The 21,819-nt window shown below is 44.6% G+C and overlaps 2 protein-coding genes across 18 annotated transcripts; one reads left to right on the top strand and one right to left on the bottom strand.

The window, feature by feature from the left end:
• The first annotated feature begins 2,016 nt into the window (after positions 1–2,016).
• On the top strand, positions 2,017–6,250 carry LOC103648099 (protein Rf1, mitochondrial). 17 transcript variants are annotated; one of them, XM_035965557.1, is made up of 6 exons: positions 2,017–4,871; positions 4,971–5,075; positions 5,235–5,327; positions 5,395–5,509; positions 5,613–5,723; positions 5,796–6,250. In XM_035965557.1, exon 1 carries the CDS (start codon positions 2,131–2,133, stop codon positions 4,462–4,464), a length of 2,334 nt encoding a protein of 777 aa, XP_035821450.1. In that variant the 5' UTR covers positions 2,017–2,130; the 3' UTR covers positions 4,465–4,871; positions 4,971–5,075; positions 5,235–5,327; positions 5,395–5,509; positions 5,613–5,723; positions 5,796–6,250. The 17 variants fall into 17 exon arrangements, with proteins under 17 accessions (XP_035821450.1, XP_020404287.1, XP_020404279.1 ...); XM_020548698.2 differs by having other exon boundaries at positions 2,037–4,871; positions 5,469–5,723; XM_020548690.2 differs by having other exon boundaries at positions 2,037–4,871; positions 5,395–5,723.
• A 1,574-nt stretch (positions 6,251–7,824) lies between these two features.
• Positions 7,825–19,757, bottom strand: LOC103648100 (probable inactive protein kinase At3g63330). The gene is made up of 7 exons (XM_008672609.2): positions 19,524–19,757; positions 18,374–18,525; positions 18,123–18,266; positions 8,636–8,714; positions 8,249–8,331; positions 8,094–8,148; positions 7,825–7,944 (listed from the first exon to the last, which is right to left on the bottom strand). Exons 1-7 carry the CDS (start codon positions 19,755–19,757, stop codon positions 7,885–7,887), a joined length of 807 nt encoding a protein of 268 aa, XP_008670831.2. The 3' UTR covers positions 7,825–7,884.
• Between the last annotated feature and the right edge of the window lie 2,062 nt (positions 19,758–21,819).

The raw sequence follows: 21,819 nt of genomic DNA, 5'->3' as shown, positions 1-21,819 counted from the left end.
CCTCCACCAAACGGCTAGTTTGGTGGTTGGGGTTATAAATACCCTCAACCACCCCACATTCAAGTCATCCAAGTTTTCCCACTTCAACTACTTACAAGAGCTCTAGCATTCAATTCTAGACACACCCAAGTGATCAAATCCTCTCCCAATTCCACACAACACTTTAGTGATTAGTGAGAGAGATTTGCTTGTGTTCTTTCGAGCTCTTGCGCTTGGATTGCTTCTTTCTTTCGTTCTTACTTGTGAACAACTCAATTGTAACCGAGGCAAGAGACACCAATTGTGTGGCGGTCCTTGCGGGGAAGTTTGTTCCCGTTTGATTGAGAAGAAGAAGCTCACTCGGTCCGAGGGACCGTTTGAGAGAGGGAAAGGGTTGAAAGAGACCCGGTCTTTGTGACCACCTCAACGGGGAGTAGGTTTGCGAGAACCGAACCTCGGTAAAACAAATCCGCGTGTCACACTCTTTATTCGCTTGCGATTTGTTTTGCACCCTCTCTCTCGGACTCGATTATATTTCTAACCCTAACCCGGCTTGTAGTTGTGATTAAGTTTGTAAAATTCAGTTTCGCCCTATTTACCCCCCCCCCCTCTAGGCGACTTTCAGAGGGGTAGATTTGTAACACCATAAAAAATCATTAAATAAAAACAATATATTTAGTTATTAATGACATTTACGGTAATAAATTTTCTTTTAAATGCTTGTTGTTTATTTACATTCGGAATGATTTTTTTATTGCTCATAAGTGATTTTGAATATTTAATAGTATTTCTTCTTAAATAAAAATCCAAATAAATAATATAATAATTATTAGTCCAAAAATAAATATTTTATTTATAAATAATTTTGGTATAGTTATTATGAATTTTAGGGTTATTTAAAAATATATTTTGAATTTAGAAAAAGAAATTAAAAAAGAAAAAAACTAACTAAACCTTAACCCTAAAGCCCACTAGGGGCTCAACAAGCAAGCCACGCGCGCCCTACTCCCTCCCCTAGCCGCCGCCCCCCCTGCTTAGCCCTCTCTCTCACTCGCGTGTGGGCCCCACCCACGCCCTCCTCTCATCTCCTCTCATCTCCTCTCATATTTTAAACTAAGGGTTAGTTTGGGAACTCTATTTTCTCATCACGTTGATCACAATTTAGCTATGGGACGGACGATGGCGAGCGGGACCGAACAAAAGGCATCTGCTCCTCACGGGAATATTTGGGGGACACCACAAAAACATGAGGCTATCCGCACTCATACTACTCTACATTCGTACTCTAAAAGAAATATTCTATCCTAGTCAGCAAGATTCTCTACTCTATACCACAATTCTTCGCGGTCATATTTACTCTATATTCCAACTCTATATCAACTATCATATATTATATTATTTTTTTCCACTTTATATTCTCTTGCTGCAAAAATCTGCTGCGCTGGCTACTTGCTCGCATGCTTCCCGTACAGCCGAACCGAGAGAAGGATGTTTGGAGTGAGAAGAGTAGGTACGCTGTAAATAGAGTTCCTCAGGCTATCCGCACTCATACTACTCTAAATTCGTACTCTAAAAGAAATATTCTATCCTAGTCAGCAAGATTCTCTACTCTATACCATAATTCTTTGCGGTCATATTTACTCTATATTCCAACTCTATATCAACTATCATATATTATATTATTTTTTTTCCACTTTATATTCTCTTGCTGCAAAAATCTGCTGCGCTGGCTACTTGCTCGCATGCTTCCCGTACAGCCGAACCGAGAGAAGGATGTTTGGAGTGAGAAGAGTAGGTACGCTGTAAATAGAGTTCCTCAGGGCCTCTCTACGTTTACAGTCCCGTGTGCAGTGCCCCGCTGCGGATGTTTTTTGACTGTATGTCGGGTAGAGTTTGGTTTACAGCATGTCACTGCGGACAGCCTCAGGGCCTCTCTACGTTTACAGTCCCGTGTGCAGTGCCCCGCTGCGGATGTTTTTTGACTGTATGTCGGGTAGAGTTTGGTTTACAGCATGTCACTGCGGACAGCCTGACTGCCTGCTTGTTAGGTCTATAACAGGAATTGGATAATGATCCCCGTACGAACAACGCACGAAACGAGGGAGGGAGGAACCCGGACGCCCAAAAAATCCCCCCACCCCCAGCGCGGCAATGCCGTCATGTGCCCGCATCTCCTCCGCCGTCTCCACCGCCGCCGCATCCTCCTCCTCGCCGCCGCCGCATCCTCCTCGCTGCCGCCGCCTCGCCGCCGCCACGGCGCGCGTGCGGGAGGGGACGCTCCGCCCTGAGGAAGCACACGACCTGCTCGACGAGTTGCAGCGTCGAGGCACGCCCGTTCTCGAGCGCGATCTGAACGGCTTCCTCGCGGCGCTCGCGCGTGCGCCGTCCTCCGCCGCCTGCAGGAGTGGCCCTGCCCTCGCCGTCGCGCTCTTCAACCGCGCGGCGTCTCGGGCTCAAGGACCGCGGGTGCTGTCCCCCACATCCCACACCTACGCCATCCTCATGGACTGCTGCACCCGCGCGCACCGCCCAGAGCTAGCGCTGGCGTTCTTCGGCCAGCTCCTCAGGACAGGCTTGCGCGTCAATATCATCATCGCTAACCACCTTCTCAAGGGCTTTTGTGAAGCGAAGCGGACAGACGAGGCTTTGGACATCCTTCTCCACAGAACGCCTGAGTTGGGCTGTGTGCCCGATGTTTTCTCGTACAATACAGTAATCGACGGCTTTTTTAAGGAGGGTGACGTAAATAAAGCATGTGATCTATTCAAAGAAATGGTACAGCGGGGCATTCCACCTGATTTTGTGACTTATAACTCTGTGGTCCATGCCCTGTGTAAGGCAAGAGCAATGGACAAGGCAGAGGCTTTCCTTCGACAAATGGTCAATAAAGGTGTTCTGCCAAATAACTGGACCTATAATAACTTGATATATGGATACTCCTCCACAGGACAGTGGAAGGAGGCAGTTAGGGTATTTAAAGAAATGAGAAGACACAGCATCTTACCAGATGTTGTTACTTTGAACATGTTGATGGGTTCCCTTTGCAAGTATGGAAAAATCAAGGAAGCTAGAGATGTTTTTGACACAATGGCAATGAAGGGCCAAAATCCTAATGTTTTCTCCTACACCATTATGCTCAACGGGTACGCTACTAAAGGATGTCTAGTTGATATGACAGATCTCTTCGATTTGATGCTAGGTGACGGTATTGCACCTGACATTTATACTTTTAGTGTGCTGATCAAGGCATATGCAAACTGTGGAATGCTAGATAAGGCTATGATCATCTTCAATGAAATGAGAGACCATGGAGTGAAACCTAATGTGGTAACCTATAGGACAGTGATTGCTGCCCTCTGCAGAATCGGTAAGATGGATGATGCTATGGAAAAATTTAATCAGATGATTGATCAAGGAGTAGCACCTGATAAATATGCATACCATTGCCTGATTCAAGGTTTTTGTACTCATGGTAGTTTACTGAAAGCCAAGGAATTGATTTTGGAAATAATGAATAATGGCATGCGTCTTGATATTGTTTTCTTCAGTTCGATAATTAACAACCTTTGCAAACTGGGAAGGGTAATGGAGGCACAAAATATATTTGACTTAACTGTAAATGTTGGTCTGCATCCTACTGCTGTGGTGTATAGTATGCTAATGGATGGGTACTGTCTTGTTGGCAAGATGGAGAAAGCATTAAGAGTATTTGATGCTATGGTGTCAGCTGGCATTGAACCAGACGATGTAGTGTATGGTACACTTGTTAATGGCTATTGTAAAATTGGAAGGATTGATGAAGGATTGAGTCTTTTCAGAGAAATGCTGCAAAAGGGAATAAAGCCTTCAACTATTTTGTACAACATCATAATTGATGGGTTATTTCAGGATGGGAGAACAGTTCCTGCAAAGGTGAAATTCCATGAAATGACAGAAAGTGGTATCGCTATGGACAAATATACATACAACATAGTTCTTCGTGGACTTTTTAAAAATAGATGCTTTGATGAAGCAATCTTTCTTTTCAAAGAATTACGTGCAATGAATGTAAAGATCAATATCATAACTCTCAATACCATGATAGCTGGAATGTTTCAAACCAGGAGAGTTGAAGAAGCTAAGGATCTGTTTGCTTCTATCTCGAGAAGTGGGCTGGTGCCTTGTGTTGTGACTTACAGTATAATGATCACAAATCTTATAAAAGAAGGATTGGTGGAAGAGGCAGAAGATATGTTTTCATCCATGCAGAATGCTGGCTGTGAGCCCAATTCTCGATTGCTGAATCATGTAGTCAGGGAATTACTAAAGAAAAATGAAATAGTCAGGGCTGGAGCTTACCTGTCCAAGATTGACGAGAGGAATTTCTCACTTGAACATTTAACCGCAATGTTGCTGGTCGATCTCTTCTCAAGCAAAGGAACTTGTAGGGAACAAATAAGATTTCTCCCTGCAAAGTATCATTTTCTTGCAGAGGCCAGTCCGTGATTGATATGTTGATTTTTTTTGGAATCAGTCCTTGCACGCACCTGTCACAGTTAAACTAGTATATGATCTTAACTAAAACCATTGGTTTACTTCATGTTCATGTTTCTCGGAAGATTTTCTTCTCATTTGACCTGCTTGATATGCAGATGTTCATTTACTTTTGATCCAATATATGCAGAGCGTTTTATGTTTTTCGAAGCATATTCGTTCCGGTGCTGATGTAGCTATGTGCTCTCCGTACACAACTGATGTGTGATTCTCTCTTGTAGCATGTTTTATCATGTCTGTTAACACAGCCGATGTTGCATTTATGAGGAATGACGTTATAACTGCTGGGAGAATAATGTAGCATGCTGAATCCTGTTTTGGGCCCTGGCTGAGCCGCCCAGTTCGTCATGACCAGCAAGGTAATGTTCATCTACATGTCTAGTTTGCTCATCTTGTCTTTGAGAAGGGACACCCTTAGCTGTTTACATTAACAAATAGATAACGTTCTTCCTCATTAGTGATTGCAACCAAAGGCAGTCTGGCCTAATGCTGTGGCTTGTAAGGGCAAAGTGGATACCCTGCTGCTGGGTAGTACTAGTATATTGCTGTTCAAACCTGCAAATGTAAGTTTTAAACAAACCTGCCATTTCTATCTACTGTACTATGCACGTGCACTTGAAACATATAACTTTCATTCATGTTCAGTTAGCATATAAGTATATGCATTAATGATTAAGTTCATGCACCGGCCGATTCACAACACTGAAATACTGATGCCACAGATCTGGGATCAGCTGATGGATGAAGAACAATCAGTAGTCTCTGGGTAAAATAGCATGCCTGCGCAAGCGAGCGGACATGAGTGACAAGAAGCGGTGAGTGCCTGCCTGCCTCCATTTAAGGGCCTGTTCGTTCTCATCTTAATTCATGTGGATTGGATAGGATTAGGTGGGATTAAAATCCATGGTGGGATTGGGTGTAAGAATGACCGGACAAGGCCTAATGTGTATCAGCAGATTGACAACGCAACAAGAGCGAAGCCACAAGAGGTTTCAGGGTAGGGTACCATCTAATGTGTATCAGCAGCAGCAGGTTTTTCTCAGGTGTTAAGAACCACCGACATGAAAAAGCACCGAGTTTGCTCGTTCATTCCTTGGCAGCCTTGTCGATGAGCTCCTGTGGATGTGGGGGATGACGCCGCCGCCGCTGGCGGCGATGGTAGCCTTGATCAGGGTTTCCAGCTCGTCGTTCCCGTGGATCGCCAGCTGAAGGTATCGTACAAAACCGATTTTTTTCCCACTCCCGCTCAACATTTAAAACTGTTTTTTTCCCACTCCGCTCAGCATAAGCAGAGAAGCATATGGTGGCCATGGCTATGCTATTTAGGAACAGAAGGCAAAAACAGAGAGGGAAATTGAACAAGGAATAAACAAGAGATTGTATAGGAAGCTTGATACGAAATGGAAGCAGAGCATTGTGGTCAGACCAGCACCATCTCTAAGGGAGAACAAAGAGAAGGCAAGCAGAGCCTGTGCACGTATTGGTTGGTTCAGTTGTGCGGTTGCTCTTTTTGGCTCTTATCTTCGTCGCCATTCTTGTATTTGTAGGATTGTGGAAATGTAAACCGTTCAAGTTGCTGCATTAGTAGCAGCTAGTAGTATCTGTGATTCAGAAATCTAAAAGTTGTGACTTGTTCATGTAGAATGAACCTTGTGTAGATGAGTTGCAAGGTGTGAGTGTTCCATATATTATTGTAGGATGAGTTAGAATCCTGAATGTCAAGTGCTTATTACGTGGATGCAAAATGCAAATAAATAAAGTGATGCAGACCACGGCGCTGCTCATACACAACTATACGTATTTACACGGTATCTACCTTGACATAGTAGGAGAGGGTACCCTAGTTTCGAGGTACCGGCATTATTTATTAGAATCACTGAGAGACTAGTCGTTTTAATGGGCCACCCATTCAAAAAAACCTAGTGAAAGAGAGGGAACAAAAATAATTATTTTATAGCCTTCAGCCATTCAAAATTATCAGTATATATATATTAATAATAACTATCCTCTATAAATTAAACATAAAGAAACACGAAACTGTAGTAGTTAAGGCACAATACTATAGACCTTATGACCTGTGTTTGACTAACCAATGTTCTTTATTTTTTTACTAGTTATATGTCACTTAGGTGCTTTATTTTGTTTACTAGTTATCCGATGATTCATAGATGGTTTGCTTAAATGGTTTCACTTAGGTGCTTTTGATATAATCATGTACTTATGTTTAATTGGGAATTTTGGGATACACTTACAACTAGTAAGTCAGGCGTTGTTAATAAAATATTGACCTACTAAAATACTTACCGCTTATCCATATCCTACCTTGTTGACTTTGCATTATTCCTCCCACTTGCTGAGCCCCAACCATAAGTGAGCTCACCCCTTGCTAATATTTTGATCAGAGGGTGATGATGAAGACATTGCAGATGATATCGACGAGTACTAAGTCTAACGATGCGCGAGTCACATTTCTGTGGAAGAGTGTCCATGTTTAATTACGCCGTACTTTGATAATTATACTTGTTAAGATACTTTGATCTAGATGATGTAATAAAGTTACTCTACTCCCTTTATCTTTTGATATATTACACTTGTGACGTTATCATATATATATGAAAAATGGATCATGACACACATATGCTATGTATTCGGTTTTGCCCCAAAACCGGGTGTGACAAAAATGCAAATAAATAATGTGATGCAGACCACGACCCTACTTAGTTCTTTAGTACGTGACTATAGGTAATCACACAGGTATCTACCTTGACACAGTAGGAGAGGGTACCCCAGTTTGAGGGTACCGACATTATTTATTAGAATTACTGAGAGATTAGTTGTTTTAATGGGTCAGCCATTCAAAAAAACCTAGTGAAAGAGAGCGAACAAAATCAGTCATTTTATAGGCTTCGGCCATTCAAAATTATTAGTATATATATTAATAATAACTATCCTCTATAAATTAAACATAAAGAAACACGAAATGTAGTAGTTAAGGCACAATACTATAGACCTTACGACCTGTGTTTGACTAACAATTGTTCTTTATTGTTTTTACTAGTTATGTGTCACCAACGTGCGGGGAGCAGGTGTTGGTGCTAGTATTTGATCTTTACGATACGTGGGGCGCCCTCACTTGCTCAGTTCCACGTCAGTAGAGACACACCCCGAGCCTTTCCCCCTCCTCTTGCGGTCGTTACTATCTATTGCTTCATGTTATATTCACAACATCTTTATGACACGGCTAGGATGGTAAATTACAAACGATTCATGAATTCCTCTAATACTAGTTATGTTATATTCACAACATCTTGAACTTGAAAGGACCGAGCTGAAGATTCGTCGGTTAGTTATCACTAATCTCCTCTCCTTACATTACATTGGCTCCTGGAAGTAAGGATGATTTAGTGCTTCATCGACACTTAGCCGATCCTCCTGCAAGATAGGATAAGTATTTACTGGAATAGGACACAAGGAAAAAAAGAACAGTAGAAATAAGATTGAGAACCATGTCAGGATGCCACTATTCTCGTCTTAACTACAGGACTTAAATAGTTCTATGGAGCAGGGTTCAAGAAACTTACAGGATGCCACACAAGTAGCTGGCGTGCAAGTCGCAACGCCCATAAATTAGGAAAACTGGAAACATAAGCAATGATGAAGCTATTAGATATGAAAATGGTGATGATCCAAGCATTCTGGGGGCAATGAAGATGTGGACAAGAAAAGAAACACCAACCCAATCTTGAGAGGATCTCTGATCTTCACTTGATGTGCAAATGATTCTTCAGAGCATTTCCAAGAAGCTAACCCAAATTGACCCTTAAAGTAAAAAAGAATTACAACATCAGCTTTCACGGCCATGAAACCTCTGCTACATACCAGGGCAGATATTTAATTAGGGCTTCAGGGGGTCATCGTTCAATGTTAAGGAGCATCAAAATACGTTCTTTCTTCCAAGAAAATACGTCCTTTTTGCACCATATGAACTACATTGTGGAAATGAAACTACGCAATAATGTGGACTTATCTTACATTTTTGACAATAAGAGAAACATTGATGGTGCACATGAATATACAGTAGAATTATAAGATGCAGTAATAAGCAGATAATAGAGTTGCTGACCTGTTCTGGGCTACCACTGCCATGATGTTGCGAGGAAATCCCTGGGACTAAAATGCACAACTCCATGTATGACCTCAACCTAACATCAGAACAGGAAACCAAGGAAAGCTATGGCAGTGATTTTCTCTCTAGAATACTCTAAACATTCATACTGCAGGCCTATCTGGAACACCTCACTTCCTAATTTCATTTAATATAGCCAATTGACTATGATGGTTAGAGAGGACTCAGGACCAGATAATGCTACATTATGTCAATATGTCATATCAACATAGCAAATATCAATGCATGAGGTTGCTTCTTGCCTATATATAACAAGAGCACCAAAAATTTCAAGTGTTTTGTTCACCTAAAAAAGAAGGCAGTAGATTTATGAAAGAGAAATGTGCCCTTGGGCCATTTCTAAGTATTTTGGTGATTGAGTGCCAACACAGGTGCTTAAATGTGAATCTATACCCTTGGATGGACAAAGTGTAAATCAAGAGTAAAGGTATGTTTCTAAGCCTTAGTACATTGTTTTGAAGACTAATGTATTGTGTCTAAGTGCTTGAAACAGGAGAAATCGAGTCAAAGAAAAGTTGGCTGTGTACAGCCAAGTGGCTGTTCGGTATGGAGCACCGGACTGTCCGGTGGTGCACCGGACAGTGTCCGGTGCGCCAGGCTGCTTCGCGCGAAGTGGTCGCTCTCGGGAATTCGCCGACGGCGTACGGCTAAAATTCACTGGACTGTCCGGTGAGCCAACGGTCGGCCGGGCCAACGGTCGGCCGCGGAATCTGCGCGCGACACGTGGCCGAGCCAACGGTCGGAAGGGGGCACCGGACTGTCCGGTGTGCACCGGACTGTCCGGTGCGCCAACGGCTCCCAGATCTGCAACGGTCGGCTGCGCCATTTAAGGAAAGAAATCGGGCACCGGACAGTGTCCGGTGTGCACCGGACTGTCCGGTGCGCCCGATGACAGAAGGCAAGATCAGCCTTCCAGAATTGCTCTCAACGGCTCCTAGCTGCCTTGGGCTATAAAAGGGACCCCTAGGCGCATGGAGGAGATACCCAAGCATTCCTACAACATTCTTAAGCACCAAGACATCGATCTCACGCATTCGTTTCATTGTGATAGCATCTAGAGCTCTTGTTGAGTTGCGAACTCTTTGAGTTGTGTTGCGAGCTCTTGTTGCGACCTGTGTGCGTGTTGTTGCTCTGATCTTTTGAAGTCTTGTGTGCGTTGCTCATTCCCCCTTTGCTCTGTGTTCTTTGTGAACTTCAATTGTAAGGGCGAGAGGCTCCAAGTTGTGGAGATTCCTCGCAAACGGGATTGAGAAAAAGCAAGCAAAACACTGTGGTATTCAAGTGGGTCTTTGGACCGCTTGAGAGGGGTTGATTGCAACCCTCGTCCGTTGGGACGCCACAACGTGGAGTAGGCAAGCGTTGGTCTTGGCCGAACCACGGGATAAACCACTGTGTCGTCTCTGTGATTGATCTCTTGTGGTATTGTGTTTTGTTGAGACTCCTTTCTAGCCACTTGGCATTTATTGTGCTAACACTTAACAAGTTTTTGTGGCTATAAGTTTAAGTTTTACAGGATCACCTATTCACCCCCCCCTCTAGGTGCTCTCAATTGGTATCAGAGCCGTTCTCTTCAAGAAAGGGACTAACCGCCCGAAGAGATGGATCCTAAGGGGAAGGGAATCGTGATCAACGACAAGGAAAAGGAGTCCTTCGTCAACGAGCCAAAAGATGACAAATCCAACGACTCTGGCTCGGGCCACAGACGTAAAGATGGGAAGAAGAAGAAGACAAGACGTATCAAGGAGATCGTCTACTACGACAGCGACGAGTCTACTTCTTCCCACAAGGACGACGACTACGACAAACAAAAGACGGTTAACTCAAACTTTTCTTTTGATTATTCGCGCATTCCGCACAGCTCAAATGCTTATTTGCTCCCCATTCCACTTGGCAAGCCTCCTCACTTTGATGGAGAGGACTACGGATTTTGGAGTCACAAAATGCGTACACACCTATTTTCTCTCCATCCAAGCATTTGGGAGATTGTGGAAAGTGGAATGAAATTTGATAGCTCGGATAGTCCTTCGTTTATTAATGAACAGATCCATAAAAATGCACAAGCTACTACTGTGTTGCTAGCCTCTTTGTGCAGGGACGAGTATCACAAGGTGAGCGGCTTGGACAATGCCAAGCAAATTTGGGACACCCTCAAGATCTCTCATGAGGGGAATGATGTCACCTTACTCACCAAGATGGAGTTGGTGGAGGGCGAGCTCGGACGATTCGCGATGATAAGGGGCGAGGAGCCGACGCAAACATACAACCGGCTCAAGATCCTTATCAACAAAATAAGGAGCTACGGAAGCACGCGATGGACGGATCACGACGTCGTCCGCCTAATGCTAAGGTCATTTACCGTTCTTGATCCTCATCTCGTGAACAATATTCGTGAGAATCCCAGGTACACGAAGATGACGCCCGAGGAGGTACTCGGAAAATTCGTAAGCGGGCGGATGATGATCAAGGAGGCAAGACACGTGGACGACGCCTTGAATGGACCGATCAACGAGCCTCAACCCCTTGCTCTCAAGGCAACAAGAAGCAAGGAGGCGCTACCTAGCAGGGTGGCACAAATTGAGGCGGCCGGACTTAATGATGAAGAGATGGCCCTCATCATCAAAAGATTCAAGACGGCGCTTAAAGGTCGCAAGGGACAGCCAAGCAAGACCAAAGCCAAGGGGAAGCGTTCGTGCTTCAAATGCGGTAAGCTTGGTCATTTTATTGCTAACTGTCCCGACAATGATAGTGATCAGGACCAAGGGAACAAGAGGGAGAAGAAGAAGAATTATAAGAAGGCAAAGGGCGAGGCTCATCTTGGCAAGGAGTGGGATTCGGACTGCTCTTCGTCTGACTCCGACAATGAGGGACTCGCCGCCACTGCATTCAACAAGTCATCCCTCTTCCCCAACGAGCGTCACACTTGCCTCATGGCAAGAGAGAAGAAGGTAATCACTCGTAATGATATCACTTATGATTCTTCTAGTGACGATGAGTCTAGTGATGATGAAATAGATTACTCTAGTTTGTTCAAGGGATTGGATAGAAATAAAATTGATAAAATCAATGAATTGATTGATGCCTTGAATGAAAAGGATAGGCTTTTAGAAAAGCAAGAGGATTTGTTGTATGATGAACATGATAAGTTTATAGAGGCACAAAAATCCTATGCTTTAGAAGTTAAAAGAAATGAAGTGCTTTCTAGTGAATTATCTTCTTGTCATGAAAACATTGCTACTTTAAAGAGTGTTAATGATGACTTAAATGCTAAACTAGAAGTAGCTAGTAAATCAACATCTTGTGTAGAAATTGTTGAAACGTGCACTAGGTGTAAAGATCTTAATGTTGATGCTTGTAGTAAACATCTAGTTTCAATTTCTAAATTGAATGATGAAGTGGCTAGTCTTAATGCTCAACTTAAGGCTAGCAAAAGCGAATTTGATAAGCTAAAATTTGCAAGGGATGCCTATACGATTGGTAGACATCCCTCAATTAAGGATGGACTTGGCTACAAAAGGGAAGCCAAGAACTTGACAAGCCATAAGGCTCCCATCTCCGCCAAGGAGAAAGGGAAGGCCCCTATGGCTAGTAGTGTGCAAAAGAACCATGCCTTTATGTACTATGATAGAAGACAACCTAGAAATGCTTATAGTAGTTGTAATGCATATAATGCCTTTGATTCTCATGCCATGTTTGCTTCTAGCTCTTCTTATGTGCATGATAGAAATGTTGGTAGGAGAAATGCTGTTCATAATATGCCTAGAAGAAATGTTGTTAATGTTCCTAGCAAAGTAAATGAACCTTCTACAATATATCATGCTTTGAATGCTTCCTTTGCAATTTGTAGAAAGAATAGAAAGGTGATTGCTAGGAAATTAGGGGCAAAATGCAAGGATGATAAAACTTGCATTTGGGTCCCTAAGACAATTGTGACTAACCTTGTAGGACCCAACAAGAGTTGGGTACCTAAGTCCCAAGCCTAAATTTGCCTTGCAGGTTTATGCATCCGGGGGTTCAAGCTGGATTATCGACAGCGGATGCACAAACCATATGACGGGGGAGAAGAAGATGTTCACCTCCTACGTCAAGAATAAGGATTCCCAAGATTCAATTATATTCGGTGATGGGAATCAAGGCAAGGTAAAAGGGTTAGGTAAAATTGCAATTTCTAATGAGCATTCTATCTCTAATGTGTTTTTAGTGGAGAGTCTTGGATATAATTTGCTATCTGTTAGTCAATTATGTCATATGGGATATAACTGTCTATTTACAAATGTAGACGTGTCTGTCTTTAGAAGAAGTGATGGTTCAATAGCTTTTAAGGGTGTATTAGACGGCAAACTTTATTTAGTTGATTTTGCAAAAGAAGAGGCCGGTCTAGATGCATGCTTAATAGCTAAGACTAGCATGGGCTGGCTGTGGCATCGCCGCTTAGCACATGTGGGGATGAAGAACCTTCACAAGCTTCTAAAGGGAGAACACGTGATAGGTTTGACTAACGTGCAATTCGAAAAAGATAGACCTTGTGCAGCTTGTCAAGCAGGTAAACAAGTGGGAGGAGCGCATCACAGCAAGAATGTGATGACCACTTCAAGACCCCTGGAGCTACTGCATATGGACCTCTTCGGACCCGTCGCCTATCTGAGCATAGGAGGGAGTAAGTATGGTCTAGTTATTGTTGATGACTTTTCCCGCTTCACTTGGGTGTTCTTTTTGCAGGATAAGTCTGAAACCCAAGGGACCCTCAAGCGCTTCCTCAGGAGAGCTCAAAATGAGTTTGAGCTCAAGGTGAAGAAGATAAGGAGCGACAACGGGTCCGAGTTCAAGAACCTTCAAGTGGAGGAGTTCCTTGAGGAGGAAGGGATCAAGCACGAGTTCTCCGCTCCCTACACACCACAGCAAAATGGTGTGGTAGAGAGGAAGAACAGGACGCTAATCGATATGGCGAGGACGATGCTTGGAGAATTCAAGACCCCCGAGTGTTTCTGGTCGGAAGCCGTGAACACAGCTTGCCACGCCATCAACAGGGTCTACCTTCATCGCCTCCTCAAGAGGACTTCGTATGAGCTACTAACCGGTAACAAACCCAATGTATCTTACTTTCGTGTATTTGGGAGCAAGTGCTACATTCTAGTAAAGAAGGGTAGAAATTCTAAGTTTGCTCCCAAAGCTGTAGAAGGGTTTTTGTTAGGTTATGACTCAAATACAAAGGCGTATAGAGTCTTCAACAAATCATCGGGTTTGGTTGAAGTCTCTAGCGACGTTGTATTTGATGAGACTAATGGCTCTCCAAGAGAGCAAGTTTGTGATTGTGATGATGTAGATGAAGAAGATGTTCCAACGGCCGCTATACGAACCATGGCGATTGGAGAAGTGCGGCCACAGGAACAAGATGAACGAGATCAACCTTCTTCCTCAACAACGGTGCATCCCCCAACTCAAGACGATGAACAGGTTCATCAACAGAAGGCGTGTGATCAAGGGGGAGCACAAGATGATCACGTGATGGAGGAAGAAGCGCAACCGGCACCTCCAACCCAAGTTCGAGCAATGATTCAAAGGGATCATCCCGTCGACCAAATTCTGGGTGATATCAGCAAGGGAGTAACTACTCGATCTCGATTAGTTAATTTTTGTGAGCATTACTCTTTTGTCTCTTCTATTGAGCCTTTCAGGGTAGAAGAGGCCTTGCTAGATCCGGACTGGGTGTTGGCCATGTAGGAGGAACTCAACAACTTCAAGCGCAATGAAGTTTGGACACTGGTGCCTCGTCCCAAGCAAAATGTTGTGGGAACCAAGTGGGTGTTCCGCAACAAACAGGACGAGCACGGGGTGGTGACAAGGAACAAGGCTCGACTTGTGGCAAAAGGTTATGCCCAAGTCGCAGGTTTGGACTTTGAGGAGACGTTTGCTCCTGTGGCTAGGCTAGAGTCAATTCGCATCTTGCTAGCATATGCCGCTCACCATTCTTTCAGGTTGTACCAAATGGATGTGAAGAGCGCTTTCCTCAACGGGACGATCAAGGAGGAGGTGTACGTAGAGCAACCCCCTGGCTTCGAGGATGAACGGTACCCCGACCACGTGTGTAAGCTCTCTAAGGCGCTCTATGGACTTAAGCAAGCCCCAAGAGCATGGTATGAATGCCTTAGAGACTTTCTAATTGTTAATTCTTTCAAGGTTGGGAAAGCCGATCCAACTCTTTTTACTAAGACATGTGATGGTGATTTGTTTGTGTGCCAAATTTATGTCGATGACATAATATTTGGTTCTACTAACCAAAAGTCTTGTGAAGAGTTTAGCAGGGTGATGACGCAGAAATTCGAGATGTCGATGATGGGCGAGTTGAACTACTTCCTTGGGTTCCAAGTGAAGCAACTCAAGGACGGCACCTTCATCTCCCAAACGAAGTACACGCAAGATCTGCTAAAGCGGTTTGGGATGAAGGACGCCAAGCCCGCAAAGACTCCGATGGGAACCGACAGACACACCGATCTCAACAAAGGAGGTAAGTCCATTGATCAAAAAGCATACCGGTCAATGATAGGGTCTCTACTTTATTTATGTGCTAGTAGACCGGATATTATGCTTAGCGTATGCATGTGTGCTAGATTTCAATCCGATCCTAAGGAGTGTCACTTAGTGGCGGTGAAGCGAATTCTAAGATATTTGGTTGCTACGCCTTGCCTCGGGCTCTGGTATCCAAAAGGGTCTACCTTTGACTTGGTTGGATACTCAGATTCCGACTATGCTGGATGTAAGGTCGATAGGAAGAGTACATCAGGGATGTGCCAATTCTTAGGAAGGTCCCTGGTGTCGTGGAACTCTAAGAAACAAACCTCCGTTGCCCTATCCACCGCTGAGGCCGAGTATGTTGCCGCAGGACAGTGCTGCGCGCAACTACTTTGGATGAGGCAAACCCTCCGGGACTTTGGCTACAATCTGAGCAAAGTCCCACTCCTATGTGATAATGAGAGTGCTATCCGCATGGCGGAAAATCCTGTTGAACACAGCCGCACAAAGCACATAGACATCCGGCATCACTTTTTGAGAGACCACCAGCAAAAGGGAGATATCGAAGTGTTTCATGTTAGCACCGAGAACCAGCTAGCCGATATCTTTACCAAGCCTCTAGATGAGAAGACCTTTTGCAGGTTGCGTAGTGAGCTAAATGTCTTAGATTCACGGAACTTGGATTGATTTGTAGCATACATGTGTTTATGCCTTTGATCATATTCCTTATGCATTTTGTTGCTTAATATTGGTGCTCAAGTTGTACAAACACTCCCTGGACCTCACAAGTCCGTTGCAAAGTGATGCACATGTTTAGGGGGAGATGTGTTACAACTTGACCCTTTGAGACTAACCCTGTGCTTGAGTTTGATGCTTTAGTCTTAAAGAAGGATTGAAAGGGAAAAGGTGGACTTGGACCATGCAAGACTTCCACTGCACTCCGATGAAAAGAGTAACTTTTCCAAGTTCATCTTTAAATTCTTATTGCCTATTTTGCTCTTAATTGAAGAATTTGGTGAGGCAATGAGGTTAAAGGGCCAAAGTTGATCCCGTTTTGGTGCTTGATGCCAAAGGAGGAGAAAATAAAGGCCAAAGTAATAAATGGATCAGCTACCACTTGAGAGATTTTGAAAACAGTAGAATAGAGCTTTTGGTTTGTCAAATCTCTTTTGTTGTCTCTTTTGTCAAAAGTTGGCCTCTTGTGGGGAGAAGTATTGATTATGGGAAATAGGCGGAGTTTTTGGAATCTTGAATCAATTTTCTGTGGAAAACCTCTCTTGATGTCTCTACAAGTGGATTTGACTTAGAGATAGGATTTTGAGGTTGATTTGAAAAACAAACCAAGTGGTGGCAAAGGATGATCCATATATGCCAAATTGAATCAAAATAAATTTGAGTTTTATTTGAAGTGATTTTGCACTTGTTCTAGTTGCTTTATGTTGTGTTGGCATAAATCACCAAAAAGGGGGAGATTGAAAGAGAAATGTGCCCTTGGGCCATTTCTAAGTATTTTGGTGATTGAGTGCCAACACAGGTGCTTAAATGTGAATCTATACCCTTGGATGGACAAAGTGTAAATCAAGAGTAAAGGTATGTTTCTAAGCCTTAGTACATTGTTTTGAAGACTAATGTATTGTGTCTAAGTGCTTGAAACAGGAGAAATCGAGTCAAAGAAAAGTTGGCTGTGTACAGCCAAGTGGCTGTTCGGTATGGAGCACCGGACTGTCCGGTGGTGCACCGGACAGTGTCCGGTGCGCCAGGCTGCTTCGCGCGAAGTGGTCGCTCTCGGGAATTCGCCGACGGCGTACGGCTAAAATTCACCGGACTGTCCGGTGTGCACCGGACTGTCCGGTGAGCCAACGGTCGGCCGGGCCAACGGTCGGCCGCGGAATCTGCGCGCGACACGTGGCCGAGCCAACGGTCGGAAGGGGGCACCGGACTGTCCGGTGTGCACCGGACTGTCCGGTGCGCCAACGGCTCCCAGATCTGCAACGGTCGGCTGCGCCATTTAAGGAAAGAAATCGGGCACCGGACAGTGTCCGGTGTGCACCGGACTGTCCGGTGCGCCCGATGACAGAAGGCAAGATCAGCCTTCCAGAATTGCTCTCAACGGCTCCTAGCTGCCTTGGGCTATAAAAGGGACCCCTAGGCGCATGGAGGAGATACCCAAGCATTCCTACAACATTCTTAAGCACCAAGACATCGATCTCACGCATTCGTTTCATTGTGATAGCATCTAGAGCTCTTGTTGAGTTGCGAACTCTTTGAGTTGTGTTGCGAGCTCTTGTTGCGACCTGTGTGCGTGTTGTTGCTCTGATCTTTTGAAGTCTTGTGTGCGTTGCTCATTCCCCCTTTGCTCTGTGTTCTTTGTGAACTTCAATTGTAAGGGCGAGAGGCTCCAAGTTGTGGAGATTCCTCGCAAAAGGGATTGAGAAAAAGCAAGCAAAACACCGTGGTATTCAAGTGGGTCTTTGGACCGCTTGAGAGGGGTTGATTGCAACCCTCGTCCGTTGGGACGCCACAACGTGGAGTAGGCAAGCGTTGGTCTTGGCCGAACCACGGGATAAACCACTGTGTCGTCTCTGTGATTGATCTCTTGTGGTATTGTGTTTTGTTGAGACTCCTTTCTAGCCACTTGGCATTTATTGTGCTAACACTTAACAAGTTTTTGTGGCTATAAGTTTAAGTTTTACAGGATCACCTATTCACCCCCCCTCTAGGTGCTCTCAATTTATGATATTCATCAGTACCAATAATTTGGGATACCCCAAGAACCATAGGGGAAATTGCAGTTCATAATACTTAATTAAAACTGGAATTTCTGTGATGTTCTCAAGTTTGCTAATAGAACAAGAAATGCAAATTGTATCAGCTTTGCTAATCCAGACTTCACGGAGAAATTTAAACATTGTCTCACTTGTATGCAAGCTCCTTTGTTTGTTCACTCCACCCTCCGAGATGCTGATCCATTAAAATGCGTGTACGGTCACTTATCTGAAAAACATGGGGAGAACCCATCATCAACTCTAGCATGACAACTCCAACGCTCCAGATGTCATACCTGTGCATAGTTAAACAAGAAATTCAGTGAATCACAGTGCAGCTGTATGTCAAACACAGTGGCACATACCAGAATTCGTAGAAGAGAAATGGGAAAAAGAGACATACTTAAGCCTTGCACTTCTTGATCCTTGAAACCAGTTTGAATTAAGGAGTGCCTCTGGAGGAGTGTACTCAAATGTCTGTTCAGATCTGGAGTTGCAGTACAATTGAATTAGAATGGAACAAAACAAGTCAAAGTAGTGCCATGCAACCCATGTCTAATGTCACTTGAAGAAAAAACATATCAGAAAAATGTAAAAAACTCGGCCGGAGAGGGAAAGCCTGTCCTCCCGGTATTATATTAAGAAGAGACTGAGACATGGTCATAGTCGAGAAAATCCCCTAAACCCTAACCCCATCACTAGCGGGACGTCACCGCCCACTCTTCAACGGCCCAGCCGTAGGGTGGCACACTGGACGTAACCCGGGAGTGGAGCGAGGGTTTTTTTAACCAAGCCCGAAATTCGTCCCCGAGGGGAATCGAACCCGGGGTAAGGAAAGCATTCTTTTATACACTGGCACATGTTGTTAGATTAAAAAATGTTAGACAAATACTGTTTTAGTTAGTTTAGCTGGCCTTAATTCTAAATCATTTGAATACAAAAGCAGCCAGTGTACCCCTGCTAACATTATTCCTAACATGTCGACCATACCCTCTTGCGTTCTGGAATTATCGATAGACATGGCAAGAGAAGAAGTAGCACTCCGCCGAGCCTTATTTGTTACTGTTATTGGAACCAGACCTGTTGTTCTCGGCTCGAATGTGCTGGAGGAAGTGGACCGTCGCTATTGCCTCAATATTGATGACATGTCTATTCATCAAACCATGTCGGAAGACTTCCTTCTGTTTTTGCCGGATGAAGAAGTGGTGACAAGAGTGCTTAACGAAGGAAGGCCATTCAGAGGCCCTATGTTCTCGCTCGTGTTCAAGCAGTGGACAAGATTTACACACACTTCGGCTACGTCATTGCCTCATTTGATGGATATTGAGATCTGTGGGACCCCAGCGCACGCGTGGGGTCTGACCACAGCCAAGGAGCTTCTCCACGACTCCTGCCACATTTTGGAGTTGCATCCCGCCTCTGCGAGCAAGTCTGATCTCTCCTCACTCAAGCTTCGGGCATGGTGTTTGGATCCTATGAAGCTTCGCAGGGATATGGACCTCCACATCATTGAGCGAGGGCCATTTAATCAGGAGGCGAGATGTCTGACCTACAAGATTAGCATTGCTGTTCTTTCGGCTCCCCTTCAGTTTCTCCCGGAGAGCAGTCTGTCTCCTTCGGATGAGGATGAGCTCCATGGTGAGGAGCTCCATGGTGAGGAGGACGAGGATGTCTGGGGTCAGTCCAACCCTCGGATCCGACAACTGGGTCCTTTGCAGCGTCAGTCTGTCCACCTTCGCCTCGGTTCCCATCAGAGAGCGGGCAGAGAACGGACTGCAGATGTGCATGGGGATATGGTTGAGGCGCCAGTTTTAGCTCTGGAAGGTGGTGCTGCTTTATGTGTTGGTGATGACTCGCTGACCTCCCCTAGATCTTCTTCGCCTCAGCGCAGAAGTTTGGCTGAGCCGCTAGAGAAGGCTGGGTTGAGCTCGCCCCGTTTTGCCACTCAAGTTCCAAGCATGACAACTTCAAAGAACATTTTGGAAGATTTATCTCCTCGCTGCCATGATCATGATCCAGTTGTTCCCGGTGCTGTTTTGTCAGTTCAGGATGATCTAGGGTTTAACGTGCCTGGCGAGGCTATATCAACGGAAAGCATTAACGGCGTGCGAGCACTTGAGGTGGTGCCAGTTGTGCCATCTGTGGAGAAGATAAACAATCCTCAAGTTTTATCCTCGTTGGGTCGTCCTGGCTTAGCTGGACCGTATGGGCCGACTGCTGCGGGATCGCTGGATTCTGTCCTCCCTGTTTCGCCCCAGCGACACATGTCTATTGCTGGGCCGCTGGAACAGGCTGACGCGAATTTGCCCCAACCTGACGGTCCATCTGCTGCTGAGGCCACCCGGAGAGTATACTCGAGAAGCAGATTCAAAAGCAAACATGCCCAGATTCAGGGGGGACAGGTGATACAGGTCGAGGAGGCCAACATTACAGAGATGGTTTGCCTGCCTCATTTGGAGTCCTTGGGTAACTCTATGCCTGTGTGCACTGCTGATGCCCCTTCCCATAGAATTGCTGCTGAAGTCCAACCTCATGAAGCAGCAAGCTTTGAAGCTAGAAAACATGAGTTTTTCAATGGAATCACCAAGCAATCTTCTGGAATTCTTCCTGTTCCGCGAACTGATTTGCATGCAGATCCTCCACCTTCCCCACCTGCTGCTCCCATGCCAAGAAGAAGTCGTCGTGTTGCGTGTGTTGGAGTGGAATTTAATTTACATGACCTAGGAGGGAGAACTACCAGGAAAGTCATGAGATCCCTGCATATTATCACCGAGAATGAGGGGATTAGTCAGGAAGCCTTGGAAGAATATGCTCGGCTTTTTAAGCGCCCCCTAACTCGTAGTGAGGTGGAGGCTCTATCTGCCCTGTTTGGGTGGAGAGCCCCTGAGTTAGTCCCCCTTTAGTAAGGGTGTTGCTGTTCGCTGGACGCAATTGTATGTCTGGTCGGTGCTGTAATCTGTGTTTTTTAATGGATCCATCCAAAATTCTGATTTGGAACGTGCGAGGTCTCAATTCTCGTGCTCGCCAAGATTCCGTTAGAGATCTAGTTCTGTCCGTTAAGGTTGAGATGGTATGTCTGCAGGAAACTAAGATGCAATATATTGCTAGAAGCACCTTAGTCTCTGTTTTGGGTTCTGAATTTACTGAGTATGTTTTCTTGCCTTCGGATGGGGCCAGTGGGGGAATTTTGGTGGCTTGGAAAAATCATTTGAGATACACAGATGCGAGCAGAGTTGATAATCATAGTGTGTCCATTCAGTTTCATAAGCAGGAAGGAGGTACCTGGTGGTTAACCTGTGTGTATGGTCCTCAAGGGGATGAAGAGAAGATCTCATTTTTGCAGGAGCTAAGAAATGTCAGAGAGGGTTGCAATGGACCTTGGGTCGTTGCTGGGGATTTCAACTTAATTTACAAAACCTCGAACAAGAACAACAACAATTTCAACAGAGCTATGATGGGGTGTTTTAGGAGCTTTATCAATGATCTTGCCCTTAAAGAAGTTCCTCTCCATGGTCGGCGTTTTACTTGGTCAAATCAACAAGTGGAGCCCATTCTTGTCAGGTTGGACATGGTGCTATGCTTAGTTGACTGAGAGCTGCTTTTCCCTAATGTGTTGCTACAGAGTTCTACTTCCCAAGACTCTGATCACTGCCCCTTAATTCTGGGTCTTTGAGATAATAAATCAGGGATTTCATGATACTGTGCACGATGCCTAGGAATCTGTTGGAACCGTGAACTGCCCTTTTCTTACTCTTCACCATAAACTAAAGAAGGCAGCCAGGAGACTGCAAGGTTGGAGTGATAGGCAAGTTGGTCACATTAGATCTCAACTGGCATTGGCAAAGGAAA

Source organism: Zea mays, chromosome 2 (genome assembly GCF_902167145.1).
Source record: "Zea mays cultivar B73 chromosome 2, Zm-B73-REFERENCE-NAM-5.0, whole genome shotgun sequence".
Lineage (NCBI taxonomy): Eukaryota > Viridiplantae > Streptophyta > Magnoliopsida > Poales > Poaceae > Zea > Zea mays.
The sequence above is the reverse complement of the archived record's forward strand: the minus strand, read 5'-3'. Positions and strand labels throughout refer to the sequence as shown.